At 38.9% G+C, this 27,083-nt stretch overlaps 1 protein-coding gene across 2 annotated transcripts in view; it reads left to right on the top strand.

The window, feature by feature from the left end:
* Positions 1-23,284, top strand: part of TAF1B (TATA-box binding protein associated factor, RNA polymerase I subunit B) — a 59,005-nt gene extending 35,721 nt beyond the window's left edge. For both annotated transcript variants that reach the window (XM_081254858.1, XM_081254859.1), the window contains 7 exons: positions 4,458-4,605; positions 9,531-9,708; positions 10,280-10,326; positions 12,851-12,941; positions 16,696-16,766; positions 17,322-17,544; positions 22,569-23,284. In XM_081254858.1, the coding sequence (XP_081110984.1) occupies positions 4,458-4,605; positions 9,531-9,708; positions 10,280-10,326; positions 12,851-12,941; positions 16,696-16,766; positions 17,322-17,544; positions 22,569-22,773 (963 nt within the window). In that variant the 3' untranslated portion in view covers positions 22,774-23,284. The remainder of the gene's footprint in view (positions 1-4,457; positions 4,606-9,530; positions 9,709-10,279; positions 10,327-12,850; positions 12,942-16,695; positions 16,767-17,321; positions 17,545-22,568) is intronic.
* Positions 23,285-27,083: the final 3,799 nt, after the last annotated feature.

Raw genomic sequence — 27,083 nt, 5'->3', positions numbered from 1 at the left:
CTGGAATTCGTGGGTGTGCTTCTCTTATCAAGCTTGTGAAGTAAAACCATCTGAGGGTCCCTTCCAGGCTACAAGAAAAATGAGGTTGAGAGCCACTTCGTTTTATTTTATTTTATTTTATTTTTCGCACAAGAATATTGTGAAGAGCTTGTTTAAACTACAGACTCTTAGTCCTAGTGTTAGGGATGGATTTATTAAGTCTGGTGTGGGATCTAGGAATATTTTATGCAAGCATCTTGCAAGTGGTACTGATAGTAATGGTGCTTTGAGCAGTACAGACTAGTTTTCTTATCTCTGCCTCTGTCATTCTTTTGTTATTACATCTTATTCTACAAAAAATTTGAGGTAAAAAGTAGACTAATTAGGGCTTCCTTGGTGGCGCAGTGGTTGAGAGTCCGCCTGCCAATGCAGGGGACACGGGTTCGTGCCCCGGTCCTGGAAGATCCCACATGCCGCGGACCGGCTAGGCCCGTGAGCCGTGGCTGCTGAGCCTGCGCGTCCGGAGCCTGTGCTCCGCAACGGGAGAGGCCACAACAGTGAGAGGCCCGCGTACCGCAAAAAAAAAAAAAAAGAAAAAAAAAAAACACTAATTAACAGATTACCAAAGACCAGTATAAAACAAAGTGCTATTATACCTTAACTAAATATGCAAAGTTTTAAACAGGATTCTGGTAGTCCTCTTATTCTACTTAATAAATCAGAGATTCCCCATGCCAAATGAAAATACAAAGACCCAGCAGCTTCTCTGAGACCCTTTCCTTGGGTGTGTTCTGTACATGCATGCATTTTCTAAAAGTCAAAGTAAGACTATTCTAACGCAGTCATTAAATGTTCACTGTAATTATTATATGTCCATGTTTTGCAATCTTGTCAAAATTAGAGCCTGATTCACCTCTCCAGGCTAAGGACAATGGGACAGAAAGAAAAATGTGACACTGTGATCATATTCTCTAAAACGATGCTGTGTAACAGTACTCCCAGCCTTCTGCCCAAGGTTGGATACTTTGCTGAGCTAGTGGTTCAAGAGTGGCCTGCCTTGGTTGGAATAGGAGCAGATGTCTAGGGAGGTTAGTCCATAGCCAGCCCTGTAGGGACAATTGGGCCACCACTTCAAGTGGTGTTGGAGGCGGAAGGGAGCGTATGTTATTGTGGATGTTTTATACATATATTAAGTATTTTTAGCTTACCAGATTCCTTTTCATTAATGACCTTGCAATTACTTGTCATGAATTTATCATCCATTAAATTGGGTTTTTGAGATGGTTATTTTTCAAAGGGGAACATTCACTGCTCTAGTGTTTGTTTTGTTTGCAGATAAAAGTACTTAATTTCATCTCCTACCTCCATTATTTGAAAGGATTAGGGTTGCCATAAATCTTGTCAGTAATGTTAATTGTTTTAACTTGAAAAGATGCTTCAGATTTTGTGCAAAATGCAGCAGATGTCTAAATAAGTTAATTTTATAAAGAAAAAAGCTTTTGCCAAAAGTCACTGAGAATATATGTTTTCCTTTTTTCTCTTTTAATTTCACAGATTAGAATACAATTAATAGTATTTTAGTGTACAGGTAGAATTACTGTATCTCAACATTTAAAAAAAGACTTGAAAGGCCACATTGCTATTTTGGATTGACAGAAATTTACTTTGTATTCTTCAGCTACAGATTAATCATATGCTAATAATATAGCTAATTGAAAGCCTTTTTTTTCTCATAAAACTTGAGTTTAGACATTGAAATAGTGGTATCAAAATAAATACAATACAAAAAAGGTTGTAACCTCAGGCAAAGTAAAATCAGGCATAGTTAACGCTTTGATTGTTTTCTATAAGCATACTCTTTTTTAAAAATATTTATTTATTTATTGGCTGCATCGGGTCTTAGTTGTGGCATGCGGGATCTTTTGTTGCAGTGCACAGGCTCATTAGTTGCGGCGTGCAGGCTCTCGAGTTGTGGCACGTAGACGTAGTTGCTCCGTGGCGTGCTGGATCTTAGTTCCCAGACCAGGGATCGAACCAGCTTCCCCTGCATTGCAAGATGGATTCTTAACCACTGAACCACCAGGGAAGTCCCTATAAGCATACTCTTGTACCATTATAAAGCATTTCCTTGTGCTTTATAATTGCATATGAGCTGAATGTACCAAAGAAACATTTAACAGAGAAATACTCATTCCTTCAGTTGGCTTCCAAACACCTTCACACATTTAGAAAATGGGCAAGACATGACATAATGGTATTATTGGCACAAATTGTTGGGAAACAGATTTTTGCTTAGAATAAGGAAGAACTTTTTAATGATTAAACCCATTAAAAATGGAATAGACTACCTTCAGGGAAGGTATTGAGTTCCCATCACTGGAGATTTATAAGAAGGGCTAGACATATACCTGCTGGGGATTTTGTAAAGTTAGACCATATACTTTCAAAGGTCTTTCCAACTCTGAATTTGCCAGTTAGATTATTTCTCCTACAAGGCGATGTATGAAGTGATTCTGTTACACAAAATAGTTTATTGAACTGATATTATCTTTCTCTCTTACCACTTTTTTTTTTTAACTAGGCATACCTACAGAAAAGTGAACATATCACACATGTACCCAACCTGATGAATTTTCATAACCTGAACCAGCCCCGAGATCAGGAAACAACCTTAGCACCCTAGGAGCTCCACCCTTATGCTCACTTGCAGTCATTACCTCCACGACTCCAAGAGTAATCAATCACTCTCCTGACTTCTAACCGTATGGACTAGAAGTTCGGTGCTGAGTTGCTAAGTTTTGTACTTTACATACATGGAGTCATTCTCTTTTGCATCTGGCTTCTTTTAACATTATGTTTTGAAGATTCATTCATACTGTTGCATGTAGAGCATTCATTTGTTTGCTGTATAATGTTCCACTGTGAGACTGTATCAAAATTTACTAGGTAGTTATTCTTGTACTTACTCTATTGCTGATGGCATTTGGGTAGTTTCTAGCTTGGGACTTTCACAAATAGTGTTATGAATATTCTAGTGCATGTCTTTTCATGGACTGCATGCACATTTCTGTTGGGTATATGTAGCTAGAGCTGCTTTGCTGTAGAATATGTCCACACTCAACTTTAACAGATACTGCCAAACAGGTTTCAGAATGTTTGTATTTAGGCCTAGTTTTAATGGGGTCCTGCCGTATCAGAAATGTTAGTTTTTCTGAAATCCCATAAGCCTTAAAAAAAAAATCTTGCTTGTAGTACTCGAAAACTTTCTATCTTATTCTATAGTTATTTTTGTACCCTGATCCCTTTTCTAGAGTATAAACTCCTTGAAGAGATCACTTTATTCATCTTTATATTTCCCAAAGTATCTTGCATAGAATAGACTCTAAATTTAATATTTTTATGTGAGTGGATGAGTAAATGAGGAAAAATTATATATAGTATTAATAAGAAGAATGTTTGGAAATTGCAGAAATATAAGTAGCATACCCAATAAACTACAAGGGTGATCTTAAAGTGAAGAGAATTAATTTATTAATATTAGCTCATAGATTTTCCTGAATTCTATAAGACACTCTTATAGGCTCTTAATGTGGGAAAATAGAAGATTGAATTGCACATTTTTATCTATTAGACTTAAACCCTGGTGTCATCTCTCGCATAGAAGCATGTGAATATTATGTAACACTGAGCTAAATCTGTTAGCTGTGAATTTGAAGATTGGTGAGAGGGTGCCGGTGAAGGAGGGTGAGAGGGAAGTCGTGCTTTGGAGTGATTATGACGACATTGTAACTCCAGTTGGGTTGCAGCTGTATACCAGGTTCTTCCATGATTGGCAAGAAGTAATGATTTCACTATACCATGGGTAAGGCCAGTAAGAGTTTTATGAGCCAGATAGATTTTAATTTACCACTATTACTGTTTAAAACTGCTTGGTGAGGAAATTTGGGATTTATGGGCGTTTCCCCTTAGTGCTTTTCTCTACATTCCAAATTTTATTCAATGAATACATATTACTTTTATTTTTTTGTTGTTTTTTACTTAAAAAACTTTTTTTTAAATTTATTTTATTTTTTGGCTGCGTTGGGTCATTGTTGCTGCGCATGGGCTTTCTCTAGTTGTGGTGAGCGAGGGCTACTCTTCGTTGTGGTACATGGGCTTCTTATTACGGTGGCTTCTCTTATTGCAGAGCATGGGCTCCAGGCACACAGACTTAGTAGCTGTGGCACTCGGGCTCAGTAGTTGTGGCTTACGGGCTCTAGAGCTCAGGCTCAGTCGTTGTGGCACACAGGCTTAGTTGCTCCGCGGCATGTGGGATCTTCCCAGACCAGGGCTCGAACCCATGTCCCCTTCATTGGCAGGCAGCTTCTTAACTACTGTGCCACCAGGGAAGTCCCCATATTACTTTTAAAATCAGAAAGTAGTTTTTAAAATAATTTGTGTTGCAAAAATTGCTACCTTGACTATCTTTTTCATTCCAGTCTTGGCCTAACTATGAAGATATCTATAAAAAAATAATTGAAGTTGCCATATTTTTAGATTTGCCACGTTTTCCAGACATAACTGAAGACTGCTATCTTCATCCAAACATCTTGTGTATGAAATACTTGATGGAAGTCAATCTCCCTGGTAAGTGAGTGATGTATATAATGAGCAAGCTTTGACTTACTAAATTATTATGAACAATATATTGCATCTTCTCAAATCAGAGACTATTAGAGTCACCTGACGGGGTCCATAGTAACATGAAGCTTAATTTTAAAATCCTTTCTTAAAATATTTTGGACCATTTAAAATGGGTAAAAGGACACTTCAGAAATAATGAGTTCTATTTTGGTGTGAGGGATAAGTTTGAGAGAATATGTTCGGTTTTTACAGTAAGTTTGCTGAATACAAGTAAAGTAACACATGTTTCAGTATAAGTTATTAATTACCTAGGCACCCACTCCCCCCAGAAAAGCAGCACTTCTTCATTTGCATGAAGCATAATTATTACATAAAGAATTCTAATTTTAAAAATCCCAGGGGCTTCCCTGGTGGCACAGTGGTTGAGAATCTGCCTGCCAATGCAGGGGACACGGGTTCGAGCCCTGGTCTGGGAAAATCCCACATGCCGCGGAGCAACTAGGCCCGTGAGCCACAACTGCTGAGCCTGCGCGTCTGGAGCCTGTGCTCCGCAACAAGAGAGGCCGCGATAGTGAGAGGCCCGCGCACCGTGGTGAAGAGTGGCCCCCACTTGCCACAACTAGAGAAAGCCCTCGCACAGAAACGAAGACCCAACACAGCAAAAATAAATAAATTTTTAAAAAAATTAAAAAAAAAAATCCCAGAAGTTAATCTATGGTAACATTTTTGTTGTTTGCTAATATATTGCTATTTCCAGTCCCTAAAAGAAATTGAGTTCCAAGTCTGGTAGGATGAAACACAGAATGTGAAGACAGCCTTACTAGCTGTTGTTCACATTATACCAAGATACAGGTAACCCGAATGGAATCTGCCGATGGAATCCATTCCTGAATTTCTTGCTAAACTAGAAATGTGAGAAATTCAGGATTTCTATTCTTAACAGAAAATACAAACATGATGTGACTATATTATTGCTTAAGCAATATAAAAAATGTGATTGAATGTATTTTTAATAGGGGAGGAAAATACATATGTTATATGAAAAAAGCAATATGTAAAACTGTATGTATGGTATAATTTTAACTATAAACATAAACATAAATTGGCGTAACATATATATGCAAATGTAAATATTAAGTCTGTACTTTTAAAATTTTTTTTGAAAAGGAAAAAAGTAATTTAAACTTTTCAAATACGTCTTTTTTTTTTTTTTTTTTTCAGTACACGGGCCTCTCACTGCTGTGGCCTCTCCCGTTGCGGAGCACAGGCTCCGGACACGTAGGCTCAGTGGCCATGGCTCACGGGCCCAGCCGCTCCACAGCATGTGGGATCTTCCCGGACCGGGGCACGAACCTGTGCCCCCTGCATCGGCAGGCGGACTCTCAACCACTGCGCCACCAGGGAAGCCCCAAATACATCATTTATTAAGCTAAGGAATGTACGTCTCTGGTTAAGATTTCAGAAGTCACCAGCTATTTGATTAAGATTCCAGAATTTGGGGACTTCCCTGGTGGTGCAGTGGTTAAGAATCCACTTGCCAATGCAGGGGACACAGGTTCTATCCCTGGTCCGGGAAGATCCCACATGCTGCGGAGCAACTGGGCCCTTGCCCCACAACTACTGAGCCTGTGCTCTAGAGCCCATGCGCCACAACTACTGAGCCTGCATGCCACAACTACTGAGCCCGCGTGCCTAGAGCCCGTGCTCCACAACAGAGAAGCCACCGCAATAAGGAGCCTGCGCACTGCAACAAAGAGTAACCCCCGCTCACCGCAACTAGAGAAATGCCGTGCGCAGCAAGGAAGACCCAACGTAGCAGCCAAAAATAAATAAGTTAATTAATTTTTTAAAAAAAGATTCCAGAATTTGTAAAGTCTGATTTCTGCGCCTTGGCATGTTACATAAATCAGATTATTGTTTTGGATTTTGGTTTTTTCATTTACTTTTTTGATGGTTCTTTCAAAATATGGAAAGCTCCTGTGTTCTCTCATATACTCCAAAATCCTGAGCTTATAATGGGAATGCTAAGATATGGAAGGAATACAAGGAATTACCAACACGTAACTGACACGGGCTGGGTTATGGAAAGTGTGTAGCTCACGTAGTTGCTGTTGGACAGAGATGAGGGTGGCAGTATTTTCTGACCAGTGTGTGTGATTTAATACTATTTCTTACCTAACTCTTCCTGAGAGTAACAAGTAGAATTAAAACCATTATAATAGTCAGAGAGACACTACTAGCATCTGATATGTTTAAGTGCCTTTTTGGAGACTGTATTAAAAAGAACCAGGATAGAGAAATTTTACTTCTCACAAACTGTTCAATAGAAATAATTTGAAATATAGAAAAAAAAATTATACACAAATGTTATTGACCTGCTTATTTATACTGAAAAATTAGAAATAAATATCCAACAGAAAGGTAATGTTTAAGTAAACAATGTTATGTATATTCAGTGGAACATTATGCAGCTTTTAAAATCATGTTTGTGAAGAGTATATAAAACATGGCAAATGTTTGTTATAATAAAAAATGAAATGGGCCAAATTATAAAATTATATATAAGCATAGCTACATAAAATTAAAATATTCATTAAAATATTAGAAATAAATATACCAAAATATTGAAGTGCTATTTCTAAGCTATGGCAATGCCTTTTTTCCTTTCTTCTACCTTTATGTATCTTGTAAATGTCCTGTACTGAGTTTGTATTACTTAATTGTGGGGGGGAAACAACACACAAAATAGATCAACAGACTAACATGTAATAGTCCCTGCACCTTAGGATTTTGTTTTTTTCATTAATTAGTTAATTTATTTTGGCTGCATTGGGTCTTTGTTGCTGCTCGCGGGCTTTCTCTAGTTGCGGCGAGTAGGGGCTATTCTTCATTGCCGTGTGTGGGCTTCTCATTGCAGTGGCTTCTCTTGTTGCGGAGCACGGGCTCTAGGCACATGTGCTTCAGTAGTTGTGGCTCGTGGGCTCAGTAGTTGTGGCTCACGGACTCTAGAGCGCAGGCTCAGTAGTTGTGGCGCACAGGCTTAGCTGCTCCACGGCATGCGGGATCTTCCCAGACCAGGGCTCGAACCCATGCCCCCTGCATTGGCAGGCGGATTCTTAACCACTGCACCACCAGGGAAGTCCTTACACCTTAGGATTTATATTGTAACATGTGTCATTGATTGACAAAGCACCCGTAAGATTATAAGAAGACCTCTAGAATGTTGCCATTTTCAAAATCTAAAGTTTGCTGTCTACAGTACCATCAGTTCTATGGTGCTGTTGATCAAAAAGAGGAAACCTGTGTATTTGGCCCTTTCCCGGAAAGCTAAAAGTGGTTTTAAGCACACTGGGGCAACAAATGCCCCTCCTCAGTGCCTTTACGTATGACAGTGTCGTCTCTGAACTCGGGAGAAAGGTTTTAGCAAGCATGTCACACACACTCTTACTGAGTAAGCACTGCCTCTTTGATGGCTTTGAGTGAACTCCAAACACATTTCTTAGTATTGTCCCTCATACTGGGACTGAGGAGCCTGCCAGAGAGAACTTCTGGCAGCTTTCACAATCAGTATATAATTTGTGGGGAACTTTATTAGAGAGTTTCCAAAGTGCCTCCATCTATGTTACCTCATTTGTGAGGGTGGGAAGCGGGGGCAGGTGGGTATTCTCATTTACAGATGAAACATGGGCAAGCTGAGCGACGCCTGGCTGGTAGATGGCTGAGTGCGTACTTCAACCCAGCCGTCCCATTCCAGAGCTGGTGTTCTTTCCACATAATGCTCAGTTCAGCGTCCTGTACTGCTTAGTTTTTCTCTGCTGTCCTGGCGTCCTTCCTCATAATGTCTTCCACTTGCTTTTTTATTACTCTGTACTTTTGGCATAAGAGAAACAGTTTCAAGATAATTAATTTTAAATAAATAGGGGAGACATTTTTCAATAAATGCCATTCTTTATAGTAATAATTCTCTATATAATAATATGTACTATATATAATACTATATACTATATATGGTAATATATATGCTGTGTGTAATATTATATATACTATTATAAAATTAAAGTATTGTATACTACATTAAGAGAATAGAATCAATAGGATATAATGACTGAATGCATGTAGGAGATTCAGTACAATACAATTTATTATGCTTTTATAAATAATAGCCATTCTACTTGAATTTAATTAAAATAGAATATGGTACATCCTAGGTACTTAAATTAGTGAGTAAAGAAATTTGCTTAGTAATTTAGAGCTTTCAAAATATGTTCACTTGTGCTATCTTATTGAATGTTTATCCTCACCATAACCCATTTTACAAATTAAGAAACTGAGGTTAGGTGACTCTAATTTGGAGTCACAAAGCTAATGATTAGAAAACCTAAATACATAGGCCGTAGATTTTCTGGCTCCAAGTCCCACATTATTCAGCCTTGAATAATAGATGCAGTCTGTGCTGAGCATATAGTTTCTTTGGGAAAGCAGTGCAGCTAGTGAGATGCACATCAGGCTTCCAGTGTGCTAGCCAGGCTTCCTGCTGGTGAGTGAGTGTGCGTTTTTAGAGAAGCTCTTGGTCTTACAGGAGAGTCAGTTTCAGCTAAATGCAAATTGCTGTCGAAACACAGACAAGAAACATGGATGAAACAATAGAAAAACGATGTGTGGCTGTGCATTAGGTGGCAAGATGTATCCTATAAATAACAGATGTTTGGGGAAGTGAAAATAGGAGAAGATACTCCTTGCTAGCATTCAACCGTTCATTTTTCTATACAAATATCATTTCTTGGTTTATTTTATTTACAAAATGTATGTCTCAGAGTTCTAGCATAGTATCATATTTTAAGATAAGCTTATCTCATAGATATACACATTAGTGTAGTCTAGTTAGCCGGAGAATTTAATTCACATTTTACTGTTTTATTCTTCAACAGATGAAATGCATGATTTGACCTGCCACGTGGTAAAAATGACTGGAATGGGAGAAGTGGATTTTCTAACATTTGATCCTATAGCTAAAAAGGCAAAAACTGTTAAATATGATGTACAAGCTGTAGCTGTCATTGTAGTGGTATTGAAACTGCTCTTTTTACTGGATGACAATTTAGAATGGTAAGTGTATGTCGATTTTATGAGGAAACAATTGTATTGTTTTTACCTAATTCTTCAGGGTAAAGGAATCCATATGCTACATCTCAGTAGAAAATAGAGACTCTCAGGTGTTAATAGAACATTGACTAGTAGCAACAGTTACTTCTTATGTAACATTTTGACTCAGCTAGTTGTGAGAGATCTCATTTTCCCTTAGTAGGTTGTTTGGATCATGTTTTCTTCCTATTCTTAGGTGGACACACATGTTTCTCACGGCTCTACTGATGCCTGAGTTTTAAATCATCATACACAAATCCTAAAGGGTCAGTTAGCACTTCATCTGTATACCTTTAGGCTTCTGGCACTACGTGTCTTCAAAGATTATTTTGGAAAGTAAAAGAGTCTTAAAATGCCAACAAAGAGTGGCAGTATTTATAGTGTCTCCTTCCCTGTTTCAGTGATAGCTTCTCCATTAAAAGTTGGCATCAGTTTCAAGTACTGTTCTATACGTTTCCTTCAGAAGAATTCAAAATTTAACTGTCTTCCAATAAATGATTTCTAAATAAATTGATTTGTTTATTTGTATCTCCAGGTCTTTGTCTAATATTGCTGAGAAACATAATGAAAAGAATGAAGAAGGTACTTACTTTTTTTATGAATCAAATTCAAAGTGATTGTAAATGGTGGATTAAAAGATACAATAAATACAGCGAAGAAACTTTGAGAAATACACACATACACATATACATATACATATATACAAATTGTACCTTGTACCAGAATGTTTTATATGTATAATTATTTAATTATATCTCAAGGCTACTAAAAAACCTCAGTGACTTCCTACTGTGTGTAAAGGCCAGCCTGCTTTTTAGTTCCCAGCTCCTACTCACTAGCCATACTAGACCGTGAACTTCCTGGCAGCACTGTGAGTGTACCGTCTATTCCAGTGCCTCAACCTTTGCTCACATTGGTCCTTCTACCTGAAGTGTTCCTTCCTTCTCACCCCCTAACTCCTTCTATCCCTGGCAAGTCCACCTTCATGCTTCAAGATGCAACATAAATGCCCTCTTCAGCCTCTCTTCACACCCACTCCCCAGCCCACCTCTTCCCAAACCAGAACCGATGACCCTGCCACAGCCACTCCTGTCCAGACTTCTCTTAGTTGTTTAAAACACTGAATCGTAACTAGCGGACTAAGCATGTCTATCCCTGTTAGGCCGCCAGTATTTGTAAAGTGCCTGGAGTATCTGCCGCATAGTGACTGCTGTGTAAATGACAGACAGGCAGACAAGTAGGTAGATTGCAAGCTTCTAGAGGGAGGGGCCATATCTTTTTTACTTTTTTTTAAATGTATCTTTAATATCTAGCAGAGTGACTGGACTAATATCCACTTAATAAAGTGTGGTAAATGCATGAATTCTTACATTCAATTCCAGTTTCTTAATGTTCTCACTAGGATTTATGTTCATTGTTTTATTTTTAATTTCAGCTTTTTTGAGGTATAATTGACATATAAACTTGTAAGATATTTAAAGTGTACATTGTAGCAGTATGATGTGTTTGCATTGTGAAAGGATTCCCATGAAGTCAATTAACACATCCATCACCTCTCATATTTACCGTTTTGTATGTGTGAGAATATTTACATTCTCTCTTAGTGCATTTCAGGTATACAATACAGTATTACCAACTATAGTCACCATGTTTTACATTAGAGCTTATTCATCTTATAGCTGAAAGTTTGTCTCCTTGTACCAATCTCGCCCTCTTTCCTGCACCCCTCAGCCCCTGGCAGCCACTTTTTTACTCTATTTCTATGAGTTTGACTTGTTTTTTAAGATTCCACATATATGTTCATTGGTTTCAGGAGCTTAGATTTAATGGTGGCAGTTAGTTTGTGTGTTCTTTCCCGAATATGTGCAGCATGCTTCTTTCTGCACATTGCTTCATGTTGGCTCCTACATAGAGTAAAAGGTTGGACAAGATGTTTTCTGACGTTAAAGGGCCTTCATAGACTGTGTAGACATTTAGAGTAAAGGATGCTTTGACATATTATCTTCCTGTGACCCTCAAAATAAACCTACAGTGTCAGCAGGGCAGGGATTGTGGTCCCCATTCTCTCTGCTCCCTAACTGTCCACTGTCCCCTGCCTTCCCACATCACTGATGAGGAGTTTAAGAAGTTACGACTCAGTTAAGGTCAAAGAACCTTGTGTTCTATTCATTGTTATAGTTTTCCTTCTTCCTTGTAGCTCTTCTGGTAGTTGCCTGTCCTCTGTGGCTCTGTTGCTCTGTGGCCTACAAGGCCATAAGTAATGATTATATTGGCCAGTTGAAAGATTTTTAACTAGACATTGAAGGTAGACTATCTTCATTAGAGAATATATAAAAAATTCAGCCTTTCACTCAGCCATCTTCCTTCTGTCAGCCTTCCTTTCTTCAAACTTCCTCACTCTCTAAGCCTCTTTCCTGCTTTACCTTTAATTTCATTTTTTTCCTCCCTACTCTTCCCATCTCCCCACATGGATTGAATAAAAGAGTGAGGAGTGTAGTTTTAGGCTCGACTATGTATTCAATTCTGTTGTCTATCTCACCTTGACATCTTGAACACACACTCACTCCACCTGTCCAATGCAATCTACTTTCTTACTTATCTCTAGAGTCTTTGGATTTGGATTAGGCTTAGGAAGAACAGAAATAGGAGCTGATGAAACTAGAAGCCTGGTGCCATTGCACACATACAGCCACCGTTTGTTCCTTAATTCATGTATTCCTAGGCATACTGGAGCACCGCCCTGTGCCAGGCACTGTGCTGGGATTTGGGTCAGGAGGAAGAGGCCTGATTGTGTAGTCTTCTACATAAACAAAATATGTCTTCTATTCTCAGGGGGATAATAGTCAAATCTAGGAGAAGCAGACATTTTTGGTTTTGGTATAATTTAGTTAGGGCCACAGTACAGGTAGGGACTCAGAGAAGGGAGTGAGGGCAGGTCGCTCAGCAGTTGTGTTAGAGCTTGGATACAGCAGCACCTCCCTCTGTAATCTCCAAGGGCTGGTATATAAATGCTGAGTCACATCAGTGAGTGGAGACTCAGAGGAACAGTGTGTGTTATAATAATGTGACATATTTGGTTAATAATCATGGATTTCGTTTCTTTCAGATAAGCCATGGTTTGATTTCAGAAAATGGTACCAAGTTATGAAGAAAGCTATTGATGAAAAAAAACAAAAATGGGAGGAAGCCAGGGCAAAGTATGTTATCTCTTCTAGTTTTAGATTTACCTACTTTATTTTCAAGTCTGTTACTTTACATCTGAAAGCTGAAGTTTCATCAGTTTAGACTCACCAGCACTGTGACATTTTTTCTAGAACTATTGACCCATCTATCCAAATTAACTTTTTTCTTCTTTCTATTACTATTAACTAAACTAATAATGTCCTTTTTTATTAATGTCCTCCTTCTGATCCAGGATCCAATCCAGGTACCATATTGTACTTAGTCATCAACTTTTTATGGTTCGCATGACTCTCCTGCATTTCTGATATTCCTCCCTCTTTCCTTTCTCAGAGTGGATCATTTCCCACCTGTGCTTCCCAATATTACAAAGATTACAAATGTCAACCTGTGACATATGTAATTGGAATGTTCCCCCCAAATAAAGTTCCCTATAAAAATCAAAACAAAGGAAAGCAGAAAGACAGTAGTATACTTAATTCAGTCAGTCTCACTGTTTGACTTTGAGCTCTCATTCTGATGTGGGTCCATTGTGGTAGAGTGGAAAGAGCCTAGCGTTAGAGACAGACAGTGCGGGGCTTGAATCCTGATTGTGTTACAGCCAGCTGTTTGACTGTGGGCAAATGACTTAAGTTCTTAGCCTCAGTGCACTAAAACATAGTTAGCTCATAAATTTTCAGAGACACTATCTTATGTAATATAGGGTACATTGCTATAGATCTCTGATTTGAACGGTTTTATATCTATTCTTAGAACTTGGAGTCTCTGTGAGACTGAAGAAAAAGTTAACATCTCTCTATTTTATGTAAATTTACAGTAGTACTCATTTGATCAAGTAATTTTATATCTCTTGAGAAAAGTCAGTGTTCCTCAAATTAGTTAAAATGATAATTCATTCAGCTCCAGTTTCCTCATCAACAAAATAGGGCTAGTAATGCCTGCTTTATACTCTTTAACTAAGAACTAAATTTCAGTTTCTGCCGGTAGAATTAGATTATTTTTCCTCTAAATTTAGGAGAGCTTTTAAACAGAGAAACAGACTTACAGGGATGAATAAAGTGCTGTGGGAGAGAGGATCCTTGCCAAAAAGGGGAGAAGGTGAGCAGTTTCTTCCTGTTCAGGTTGGATAATGATGGAGAGGAGGTGGGAGGTGAACTTCTAATGAAAGCCGCCGGCACCCGGGGAACTGGGTGGGCCCTTCCTCGTCCTTGTTGGAGAAGTCATTGGATCTCAGCAGGTATAAGAGTAGCAGCAAGAACAGAAGGTTATCCTGTGTTTTTAGGTTGTTCTGGAGAATCAGCCATTGGACCTTCATTTTTGGGGGCCAGCTGGGGTTGTCTTGACCGATACTGCGAGGCTAGGTATTCAGGGGCCATGCCACTTGGGCGTCTCAGTAGCAAATAGGCATTCATGAACTCAAACTGGGCAACAGCTTACACTTCAGACATAGCTATTAGAGCCCAAACTCATGTTGCAGTGCTACAATCACTTGCACATCTAAGACTTCCTGACTTTTAGCTACTTTAAGGGAGAATTTAGTGACCAAAGAAAGTACGTCTAGTTTCAAAATGGCATTCTCCAGACAGACACCAGGCCCCAGGGAGGAGCTTGTCCAGGGGATCCATTACCAAGATGCTTCATAGAGTATGTGCTTTGGGCTGAGCGAGGTAACTTATGTAAGTCACTGCTGACTGACGTGTGGGCACAGAGCCCCAGTGCGCGCTGATTACCTGGTTTACCCAACCCCACCTCCATTGTTGACATAAGTTTCTAATTTTCCTCTCTATTCTTCTGGACATCATCTTCCATATTGTCAGATAGAAGTTACTAAGCATGGGTCCCTATGCATGGGATTATGAAAAACACTAATAAACAGTAGTTGAAAGCCTAAAAACCCCTTTAGAGACTGCTTGGATGACTTCCAGTTCTATGGAGATGTTGAGAAGAACATGGAGGAAAATTTCAAAGCACTTGCCGAAAATCTTTGCAGCCTTTTAGGTCAGGCAAAAATTTTCTTAGATATGATACCAAAAGCATGATTCATAAAAGAAAAAAAAAGATAAATTAGACTTCATCAGAAGAAAGAATTTCTGTTCTTCAAAAGACCCTGTTAAGAGAAGCTACAGGCTGGGAGAAAATATGTGTAAATCACATATCTGATAAAAGATTTGCATCTAGAATATATGAAGAATTCTCATACAGTAAGAAAACAATTCAGGTTTTTAAATGGGCAAAAGATTAAGTTCACACAAAAATCTATATATGAATATATGTAGATATATATACTTCATTCGCAGTGGCCAAAAACTGGCAACAACCCAGATGCCCTTCAGCTGGTAAACAGATAAACAGTAGCATATCTGTAAAATGGAATACTATTCAGCAATAAAAAGGAACAAACTTCTGATACATCCAGAAATATGAATGAATCCTAAATACAGTATGCTAATGAAAGACTCAAAAGGTTACATATGGTCTAATTTCATTTATATGACATTCTGGAAAAGGCTAAACTATAGGGACAAAAAACAGATCAGTGGTTGTCTGAGATCAACTTCAGTTGTGGGTATGGAGGGGGTTGACTCTCAAGAGGCATGAGAGATTTTTGGAGTGTGGAACTGTTCTGTAGATTAATCGTGGTGGTTACACAACTGTATGTGTTTATCCAAACTAGTGGAACTGTACACTGAACAGGGTCAGTTTTACCTCATGTAAATTATACCTTAATTTCTAACAGTGGGGAAACAAATCACGTGGGGAGACTGGACAAACAAAGCATACAGGGCTTTGTGGCATTCTGGAGAAAATGTTAGGACTTTGTAGTGGACCTGTGTTTTTTGTAGCTTTTGTAGTTTTGGGAAGAGGTAAACAAAGTAAAGTAAATTTTTAAAGAAGGACTATCTAAACAGTATTATCATTTTAGATTGCCCACTTATCCCATCTTCTGGGCATATGACCCCAAGGAAGTAAGAGTGCCTCCTTGACTATAGCATAATTGCCACCTGTATGGGCGTTTATTATAAATACATAAGAAAATCTATCTAGATTAGGTATTCACAAGGAATTTTTAACAGTGGGTTTATCTAGGGCGTGGGATTAGACTGTTTAGGGAACTTCTTTATTATTAAGAGATTTTTTATCTTGAGTATGTTGTCACTTATTATTTGATAAAATAAATAACAAAAAGATATTTGAAAGAATCACAAATGAGAAGCTCTCTGAATATTTTAAATGTGACATGGTTCATTAAAATTTAGTTCACCCATAATTTTCAGGAAGACCATCACCTGTTAACCATGATTACACCTCTACCTCAGAAGGTGGGCACTTACAGTTAACTTTGTACAGGTTATCAGAATCAGAAGTACCACTAACTTCATCCTCAGCAGAGGGGCATTTGACCAAAGACAGGGAGGAACAGTTATTTCTTAGGTGGCTCCACTTTATGAGAACAGACAGCAAGGGAATTCTGTGGTAAGGGAAGCTGTTTCTGCATTTTGATGTAATTAATCATTTCTTTGGGATCTTATGGCATCTGGGAGACTCTGGGGAGGAGCCTATCTTTCTGTGGCCTTGCTGCCTCCTTCAGTGCTACTTGCCTACTCCTAGGTCATGAGCTCTATATAGACATGTGTCAGTAGGTCATTCTAAGTCAGAGCTATTACACGGGGTATCACGAATTTCAGACACTGCTTTAGAGAAACTTCTTTGAAATGTGTTGAGGTCCATTTATTCTCCATCCTGCTCCAAATGTTTTTCTACCTTGTACAGGTATCTGTGGAAAAGTGAAAAGCCACTCTACCACTCAGCGATTGACAGATCAGTGGTATATAAAAGAAGGGGTGAGCTGCGTTTCCTCTTGTTAACGCCCAGTAACAACACAGTTGTAGAAAAGCTAAGTATCTTAACTTGAAAAGTAAAAGCATATGTACTTTCTTCACTTCTTTAGGAAGTGTTCCAATGCACATCCAAAGAGACATCATCCTCTGCAAGAAATGTCCATAGGAATCTTATCTATTTATTTCAGGAACATTGCATTATTCAAAACAGAGCTTAAGTTTCCACCAAAATCTGAAATGCCATATATCTATGGTTTTCAGAACTCTTTATCTGGAGAACTGCCTTTAGGTTTTTTTGTTCATTCTTTTTTTTCTTTTTAATTGTGGTAAAATATACATAACATAAAATTCACCTTTTTAAAGCCTTTTTAAGTAGTTCCTTGACATCCCTCATCCACTGTCAGTTTCCCCTACTGTTATGCTCTTATATCGCCATGGTGCATTTGTCAAAACTAAGAAACTAACATTGGTACATTACTATCAAGTAAACTACAGACTTTATTCGTGATTTAACATTCATTTTTATTTTATTCCTTTTCTTTTTTCCTTCATTTCCAGAAATGGTCGTGAGTCTACAAAAACAATTTAGCACACTGGTTGATTCAACACCAACTGTTGAAAAAAAAAGCCCTTCAAGTTTTCAGTTCAGCTGGACCGAAGAGGGCAGTGATAGAACTTGTTTCCATGGGCATAGCCTCCAGGGAGTCCTAAAGCAGAAAGGCCAGTCACTGATGACCAAGAATTCCCTCTATTGGCTGAGTACTCAGAAATTCTGTAAAAGGTATGTGATGCTCTTAGAACAGGATAAAAAACATGATGAAACTTCTAGTTTGGCCTGAAGTAGTATTCTTTTCTAACTAAAAAAAGGCCATGTATAATTTAAAGGAGTTTGTTGTAGTAAGAGCCAGATAAGTTATTTGTTGGAATTAGAATCAGGACACTCAGAATTACACACTGAGTATTGTTTAAGGGATGGGGGTGTTGACTAACCTCACGGTGATAATCATTTCACAATACACACGTGTCAAACCATCATGTCGGACTCCTTAAACTCACATACATTGTATGTCAGTAATATCTCAATAAAGCTGGGCGAAGTTTTAGATTATAAAGACTTTTCTGATTGTAACCTTATATTTTTATACTAATCTCATTCCCACATTGACATAGGAATTGTCTGTAAGGCACATTCCCATAGTTAAGAGGACGTGCTCGTGAATCCAGCTGTTCATATCCCAGCCCTGCCGCTCACTCATGTGGGCAGGTTATCTACCATCTCTACGGCTCTGTTTGCCCTGATTGTAAAAGCAGGGTATGGTACTGACCCCCCTCCCCTTCTCAAAACCTCCAGCAGCTCCCATCTCATTCAGAGTAAAGTCAGGAAACCCCGTGGGGCCGGCCAGCCCCGCTCTTCTCTGCCCTCCCCACTCCTCCGCTTGCCGTGCTCGCCACCCAGGTTCACACCGGCCTCCTGGCCGCTCCTGGAGCTTGCCAGCCACACTCCCCGCGCAGGCCTTGGCACGTGTTGTACCTTCAGCCTGGAATGCTCTTCCGCCATGTGTCTACAGGGGCTCACTTCTTTCAGGTTTTTGTTCGAATTTCACTTCCTCGGAGAGGCCTTTCTTAGCCATCCTGTCTAAAATATCACAGCTCCGCCCTCACACCCACACACAGCTCATCACTCTCTAACCCCCCTGCCTATCTCTTTTTCTTATAGCTTTTGTCACTATTGAATGTATTATATTATTATATATATATAACATATTATTATATATTTATTACATTATTATATATTTATTTATATTATTATACACACACTAGAATGTCACGTCCTTGAGTTCAGGGACTCTGTCTTATTTAATGAAAACTCTCAGAGACTGGGACAGTGCGTAGCACATAGTAGGTGCTCACCAAGTATTTGTTGAATGAATGAATCGAAAATAGAAGCTGCCTCATAGGGTTTTCATGAGAATTAAATGAAATGTATGGTGTCTGTCACATAGTAAATACTCGATAAATGATAACTATGGTCATTTTTTTAAACAAAACTAGTTTTCTGTTGAAGAGTTTAACTTCCTGAGTTGAGTATCAGTCAAGATAAATAAAATGTAGAAAATACAGTAGAAGATAATGAAAGGAAGTTATCTGTATTAAAATTTACTGCTCAAAAAAACTTTAGCTGAGTCTAGACTGGTTAAGGAGTATAACTGTCTTAACAGCAACCACGAAGGGCCAGAATCCCAACCTCCGGTCAGCTCCGCATCTGGGGTGATACAGGCCTTTGAGCAGTCAGTGCAATGGCTTTTTAAGATTTAAGGTTTCGGGCTTCCCTGGTGGCGCGCTGGTTGAGAGTCTGCCTGCCGATACAGAGGACACGGGTTCGTGCCCCGGTCCCGGAGGATCCCGCGTGCCGCGGAGCGGCTGGGCCCGTGAGCCATGGCCGCTGAGCCTGCGCGTCCGGAGCCTGTGCTCTGCTACAGGAGAGGCCACAACAGTGAGAGGCCCGCGTACCGCAAAAAAAAAAAAAAAGATTTAAGGTTTCGTCGAGAGGTGGAGAAAAGCCTGTAGTCCTGTCCCGCTACAGGGGCCCACACACAGGACCGGGAAGTCAGGACGTGGCGTGCTGGTGCTGTTCTGTCTGCAGAGTCAGCCTGGGGAAGTTAGAGGGGAGCCTGTACCCTACACTTTTCACATCGCACGATCAGTGGACTTTTGGATGTTCCTCATGGGTTTAATACTGTAATTAAAGATAGTTAGTTACAAATAGACCTTGGTATAGTCGGAGATGAAACAACCAAGATATTTTTCTCTGTAGGAATTACAAGGCTAAACACCAAACCATGTAGACGAATAATTTTATGATCCCATGATTTTATGCGCCAAAATCATCCGTTGAATCACCTTGCCTATTTAGACCATAGCCTAGAACCACAGAGTAAGCAAAAAAGGGTTCAGCTAACCTACAAAAAGGTCACTAAGTCCATGACTAAAGCTTATACACTTTTCTCAGAAAGCTCACTCGGAGCCTGCTCACTCTGCCTGGAGGTGTGTTCTGTCAGGCTGAGTTGTCTGATTTCCAAATTCCTCATCATCAAAAGAAACAGAGTAGGCAGGAGACTGAGAGGTGTCTGCTGATAAGCGTCTTGACAGCAAATATAAATGATATTCATTTGACAAACAATAGAGGAACCAGCATCAGAAGCAGAAGCAGACAAAAGAACTCAAATTACAGTGGTCTGAAGTTCATTCATGACACACAATAGCTCCACAGAACTAAATAAACCAGACCATGTCTCAGCTTTAACACAGAGCGTGTGCCCAAATTGTGTGCATCCTTTCTAGATTTGTTTTCCTTACCTGTCTTTTCTAATATTTCCACAATAAAAGTGGACAGGTTGTCACAATATGATTGTAAAGGCTTTAACAAACATGCTGAATATACCTTGCTTAATAATAACCAAATAATGTATAACTCAGTTTTAAAAGATTTCCATCCAAAATGGTCACAATGAAATGTTTTGATGCTTAAGAGAGCAGATCTTCAGCTACATGGAGAATTTTGTTACACAGAAGGACTCATTTTTGCGGGTTCAGAAGAGACAAACATTGTACTATAAAATAATTTTGAGAACACTCAGGCCTCGAGAACTAAGCAGAGAGAGGCTGCAAGAGCACTTCAGATACTCGAAGGTGTTTATCCTTCTTCTCTGAGGCGGAGCCAACAATCTTGATGAATTTAAATGATTATATATTATATTTGGTTTTATCACTTAAAACTTTAGGAAAATTTAAACTTTCTGAGTTTATGATAAGGAATGTAATCCTTAAAAGATATTGTTATTGATTCAACTTAGAAATAAAAAGTCTTACTGCAGCAGATACTTCGTATACCTTTTTTTAGCTTTCTGTTGTAAAAATAGAGTTTTCCTTATGGTCCCTAGGCAAGAGAACAATATTTTTGTTGGTAATATTTTGTCTGAAAGAATCTCTCTTAATATAGTTAAAATTAAAAATTAGAAAAAAAGAAAAGCAAGAGGGCACCATAAATGACTTATATTTGATTTCCATTAAACCAGTCAATGCACAAACAGTTGAGGCTTTTAAATTTCCTACTAGTGAACATAGTAGGGTATTAGCTTTTTTGTGTATTACTAAAATAGGCTTAAGATTTTAAGTGAAAATTTAAAAATCAATTTTAAAGGAATGTAGGGAAAGTGAACATTTTTGAGCCCTTACTATGTGCCAACCATTGGTTAAGTGCTTCATATATATTCTCATGCAATCCTCTTTTCCATCCTATGAGGTGGTACTGTTATTTTTTCCTATTTTACAGATGAAAGAACCAAGAGTAGTTACCCATAGTCACAACTGATGGGTGGCAAACTTTGTGGTGCAAATAGAAACATTCCTTCAGGAATTTAGGGCCATATATGTTATATAAATCATAGTATCTATACGTTTATATCCTCTCTGTACTGTTCACTTGTTTTTGACAACTTTTTCTCATGGAAAATTTCAGTTGCACTCAGAAGTAGAGAGCACAGTATCCTGAACGCCCCTGTACCCGTAGCCACCCCACGTCAGCAGTTGTCTACATGGCTAGACTTGCTTCCCCCATGCCCCAACTCCTTCACCGCTCTGCTCCCAGATTATTTGGAAGAAAATCCCATACATTGTAATTTTCTAAAATAAAACCATGATGCCATTAATCAGACATAAAAAACTAATAGTAATTTCTTAATCTCATCAAACATGCAGCCAACGTCTAGATTTTCCCGATTGTCACGTAATTTTTTTTTTTTTTTTTTTTTGTGGTACGCGGGCCTCTCACTGTTGTGGCCTCTCCCGTTGTGGAGCACAGGCTCCGGACGCGCAGGCTCAGCAGCCATGGCTCACGGGCCCAGCCGCTCCGTGGCATGTGGGATCTTCCTGGACCGGGGCACGAACCCGTATCCCCTGCATCGGCAGGCGGACTCCCAACCACCGCGCCACCAGGGAAGCCCTGTCACGTAATTTTTAAAATAACTCGGAATCCAAATAAAGTCCATACACTGCAGGTGGTAGAGATATCCCTTAAGTGCTTTAATTCATAAATTCCCCCTTTATCTCTTCTTTTTTCCCCCTTGCAGTTTACTTATTGAGTAATCCAGGTCATGTGTCCTGTACAGTTTCCCATAGTCTAGATTTTACTGATTACAGCCCATGATACCACTTAAGGTGTTCTCCTGTCCCCCTGCTTATACCTTGATAGAGTTAGAGATTGATAGAGTTAGTTAGCAGTTTTAATTAGTGTTTTAGAGATTTGATGGTAGTGAGAGATTTGATCAGATTCAGGTTCTACTACTTTAAAATAAGCAAAATTGCTTTGTAAACTCTTCTTTCTATAATTCATACAGAATTGCAACATACATTATTAAGCCTGGTGTCTTCTTTTGGATGGGAGTTGGGGATTACTTTTTTTCTTCCATTTGTTTTAAAATATGTCCAGAATCTCTCCCTGTCTGCTTTTGTTTGCCTTGACCATGGTAAGAAGAGGGGGGCCCACCTGGAATGGAAGAAGTCATGAGACCTGGCTCTGTACCACCTGTGTCCCATTTCATGGTGGCCAGGGACAGTGCTGAAATCTTTTTTCTTTATAAAATTTAGGATTCCTTCCAAATTGTTCTGTTTTCTTCCAGCTCAGAGTACTATTTTAAGCCTAACCATACATCTTTTTAAAGTTATTTGGGGGATGTTCAAGGGATGGATGCATACGTTTCTGAAAGACCTTTAAATGTAGTGTCTTCCTTTTTCTTCCCCTTCTAGCTATTGTAAGCATGTGACAACCTATGAAGAATCGAATTTTTCTCTGAGTTATCAGTTTATACTAAATCTCTTCTCCTTCTTGCTAAGAATAAAGACCTCCCTTCTCCATGAAGAAGTGAGCTTAATAGAAAAGAGACTTTTTAAAGCAAAATACAGTACAACAAAAAAGAAATCTTCAAGATCCAGGAAAGCAAGAAAATGTTGAGAAAAATGAAATGGAAACTTTCTGGGGAAAATATTTTAATAGTGACAGTAATGTCAAATTGTAATATAACATTACAGAGACTGGTGAAAAATAGAATTTTGTTGCAAGCATGTACATTCATAGAAATATATATATCAAACCACTTATTAAAATGTATATTAGAGGGGCTTCCCTGGTGGCGCAGTGGTTGAGAGTCCGCCTGCCGATGCAGGGGACGCGGGTTCGTGCCCCGGTTCTGGGAAGATCCCACATGCCGCAGAGCGGCTGGGCCCGTGAGCCATGGATGCTGAGCCTGCGCGTCCGGAGCCTGTGCTCCGCAACGGGAGAGACCACAACAGTGAGAGGCCCGCGTACCGCAAATAAATAAATAAATAAATAAATAAATAAATTTTTAAAATGTATATTAGAAAACAGATGAAATTTGTTTGAATTTATTTTTTAAATTATGAATGTTCTCATTGTTAAAATAATAATGTGTAAATGGTATCCAGGAATTTGTATTCATTGTATTTTAAAGCTAAATTTTCTTTTTAAACTAGATCACTTCCTTAACTCTTTATATCCCAGAATAAATCCCAGATGGATCAAAGATCTAAACATTATAATCTTTTATATATACATATGTAAAGTATTAGAAGAAAACAAGTGTGAATGCTGTGATGATCTTGGATCGGGGAAGGACTTTCTAAGATGTCTCAAAACCAGAAACCAAAAGGAAAAGATTGATAATGTGACTACAAAGTCAAAGGCAAATGACAAACTGGGAAAATATATTTGTAGTATATGATGGACAAAGGAATAATTCCTTTAATGTATCAATGCCACTTGCAAAGCAGTAGGAAAAAGATAAGCCAAACAAGGGATATGAAAAGATAGCTTTCTGAAAAAAAAAAAAACAACAACAAAGACCAAGCTAAAAAACATGATAGGATACTCAACCTCACTCATATTAATACAAATTATGGAGATATTATTTCCCACATATTAGATTGGCAAAGATTATAAAGGTTTATAATACCTGGTGAGGATATTGGAAAATGAGGCATTCTGATTCATAGTTCATTTATTCATGCAATAAACACTTACTGAGCAACTTCTGTATGTTCCAGGTACATGCTAGACCCTGGAGGTACAGGACTGAACAAGGCCTTTAAAGATCATCTATTCTAATTGGGCAGGGACAAATAGTCCACAATTAAATAATATTTGGGGTAATGAAGTGCAATGAAGAAAAAGTAAAGGGTAAGTGATCAGGTGGGCCATTTTGTAAAAAGTAATTGATGGAGGACCCTCTGGGGAGGTGACATTTGAGCTGAGACCAACCTGTATGAAGTACAATCAAGGGAGCAAGCCATGTAGCCATCCAGAGGAAGATCATTCCAGGCAGAGGAAACACGCCAAGGCTCTGAGGCAGGAGTATGCTTGATGGATTCAGGGAATAGCAAATCGTTTGGGTCAGCTGGAGTTTTGGGGTTGAAGGGGAGAGAGGTAACAGATGGCTTGGAAGAGGTTGCCTTCAAGGCCATGATAAGGGCTTTGGCTTTTGTCCCAAGTGTGTCACAGGAAGCCACTGGACATTTTTGAGCAAAAGAAAGATGTGATCCAACCTATGTCAAAAGGATCAGCTTCAGTTCTTCAATATAGGAATCATCAGCATATAAGTAATATTTTAAAACAGTGAGACTAGATGGGGTCTCCTAGGCAGTTAGTATAGAGAGAAAAGCTTTTCATAGATGCTCTTCAGGAAGTTGGGCAAGTTCCCACCTACCTTAGTTTGCTGAGAGGTTTTGGTCAGGAATTGATGTTGATTTTTTTTTCAAATGCTTTTCTTGCATCTATGAGATGCAGGTTTTTCTTTTTTAGCCAGTTAATATGGTAGTTTACACTGAGTTACAAATGTTAAACCAACCTTAGATTCCTAGGATAAACCCCACTTAGTCATGATCTATTATCCTTTGAAAGTACTGTTGAATTTAATTTGCTGAAATTTTGTTAAGAAATTTCACATCCATGTTCATAAGGAAAGTTGTTCTGTAGCTTTCTTTTCTTGTGATTTCTTTATCCAGTTTTGGTATCAGAGTAATGCTATAATCACAGAATGAGTTATGAAGCATCCCCTTCTCTTCTTGTTTGTTTTCCAGAAGCATCTGTGTTGGGTTCTTCCTTTTATATAGGAGGTGCTCAGTGCATGCCATTACTGTTGCAGTAATCCCCCTCTTCCCTTCCAGGCAGTAGGTGGATAAGCTTTTCCTGTGGTTGAGTAGTTTTCAGATGTGAGCACACTCACTCAGAGAAGTAACACTTCTTTATTAGGCTTAAATGTAACTCGTAAGGTTGAAATGCATGCAAAACCTTATTTTTTTTCAGTTTGTGGGTGCTGAAAACTATAGCTTTGAGCAATCTGTCTCAATATTTTTAAGTGTATGGAACTTGTTAGCAGATAGTGAAGTGAAGCTTATCTGGGTCTGGATTGGGAAAGTTTTCTTTGTGGGAAGGTTTTCAACTATAAATTCAGTTTGTTTAATATCTATAGGGTTATTCAGGTTATCTATCTCTTTTTGAGAAAGCTTTGCTCTTCAAAGGACACTTATGAAAATGAAAATTTAAACCACTGGCTGGGGGAAAATATTTGCAAAAAAATCGTTTGCCAAAAACAAGCCCTGACAAAGGGCTTGTACCTGTATAAATAATTCTTACAATTCAATAATAAGAAAGCAAACAACCCAATTAAAAATGGGCAGAAGATTTGAGCCGACACTTCACCAAAGAAAATACATGGAGAACAAATAAGCCCTTGAAAGATGCTCAACATCATTAGTTATTAGGAAAAAGTAAGTGAAAACCAGAAGGAGATACCACTACACACACAGTGGAATGGCTTAAATTTTAGAAGACTGCCCATAGTAAGTGTTGGCAAGGATTTGGAGCAACTGGTGCTCCCAACTGCTGATGGGAATGTAAAATGGTACAACCATTTTAGAAAACAGGTTGGTAGTTTCTGAAAAGTGAAAAATATATCTACTATATGATCCAGCCATTCCACTACTAGGTGTCTACCCAGGAAAAATAAAAGCATTTTCCACACAAAGACCTGTACACAGATATTCTTAGCAACTTTATTTGAGGTCACCAAAAAAAGTCAACAACCCAAATGGCCATCAACAGGTGAATGGATGTGGTGTATATCCATACAAGGGAATACTACTTAGCTATAAAAAGAGACGAACTATTGAAACAAGCGACAACACTGCTCAGGGGTGGGACTGGGGGGAGTATATAAGAAGCATGTCTTTCTATAACTTAAAACATTACTCTCCAAAGATCTGAACTGGAAAATTATTTGAATATGAATTTTATGGAATCAACACCATGATTTGAAGTGCCATGGTACTTCAGTTGAGTAAAGAGTTGAATTTGCTAACAAGCGCTCCAGGTGATTCTGATACACCTGGAGGGCTAAGCTCATGGCCATGCAAAGATAGCATGCATGTGCTGAAATTGAGTTAAATTTCGTATTATAGTGTGAGAACCACTGGCCTCAGGGCTGTCCACGTGGCAGGGGCCCTCAGCTCCAACAGCCGCCTTCCATATCCTCGCTGGGAGCTACTTCTGGGTCCTTTCAACCCTCAGGGCACCTTAGTAGGCTGGGCAGCCATTCCTTCTGTGCTGCCATCAGCCCACCTGCGTTGGCACAGGGCACCCTGTAGGTGGTCTCCTCAAGCCTTTTCTGCCTAAATACTTGCCTCAGCTATTTCTAAACTGCAAAGGAACATGATTATGAAATAAGGCAGAAGTAGGCAAAGTGCCATAATGGATGTACAAATAGAGCCTAAAAGGAGCATTGACGGGGAAGAGACCTACACCCCTGGAAGGCTCGGGCGTGGAGGAACTGGATTCCTGGGCAGGCTGCCCCTGCCAGAAGCAGAAATCAAATCTTTTCAAATTGATTCCCCTTTCAGGGGAACTAATAAATTATTTTGCCACTAGAGTGACCTGTGATACTTGTTGATTTGGATGGAATCTCTTTTATGCATAAATCTCATTTAGTTTTGTTTGTTTTTAATTAAATTGCTTACCACTGCAGTGAAACATAATTTTACAATTTAGGGGACCACTCTAAAGGGAAGTAGAACCAAGTAGGATTTCACATGGTCTCAGATCCAGTAACCATTGTAATAGTGTGAAATCAGATACTTCTAGGGGGTGAAAATAGAATACAGCAGATACTTCTGGGAAAAAACATCTTCAAATTGTTTTATGTCTCTCAATGATCAGTCTAAGCTCATGGCCATGCAAAGATAGCATGCATG

The sequence above is a fragment of the Mesoplodon bidens genome (assembly GCF_964165515.1).
Source record: "Mesoplodon bidens genome assembly, chromosome: 14".
In the NCBI taxonomy this organism is placed as follows: domain Eukaryota; kingdom Metazoa; phylum Chordata; class Mammalia; order Artiodactyla; family Ziphiidae; genus Mesoplodon; species Mesoplodon bidens.
This window is presented reverse-complemented; position numbering and strand designations above follow the sequence as displayed.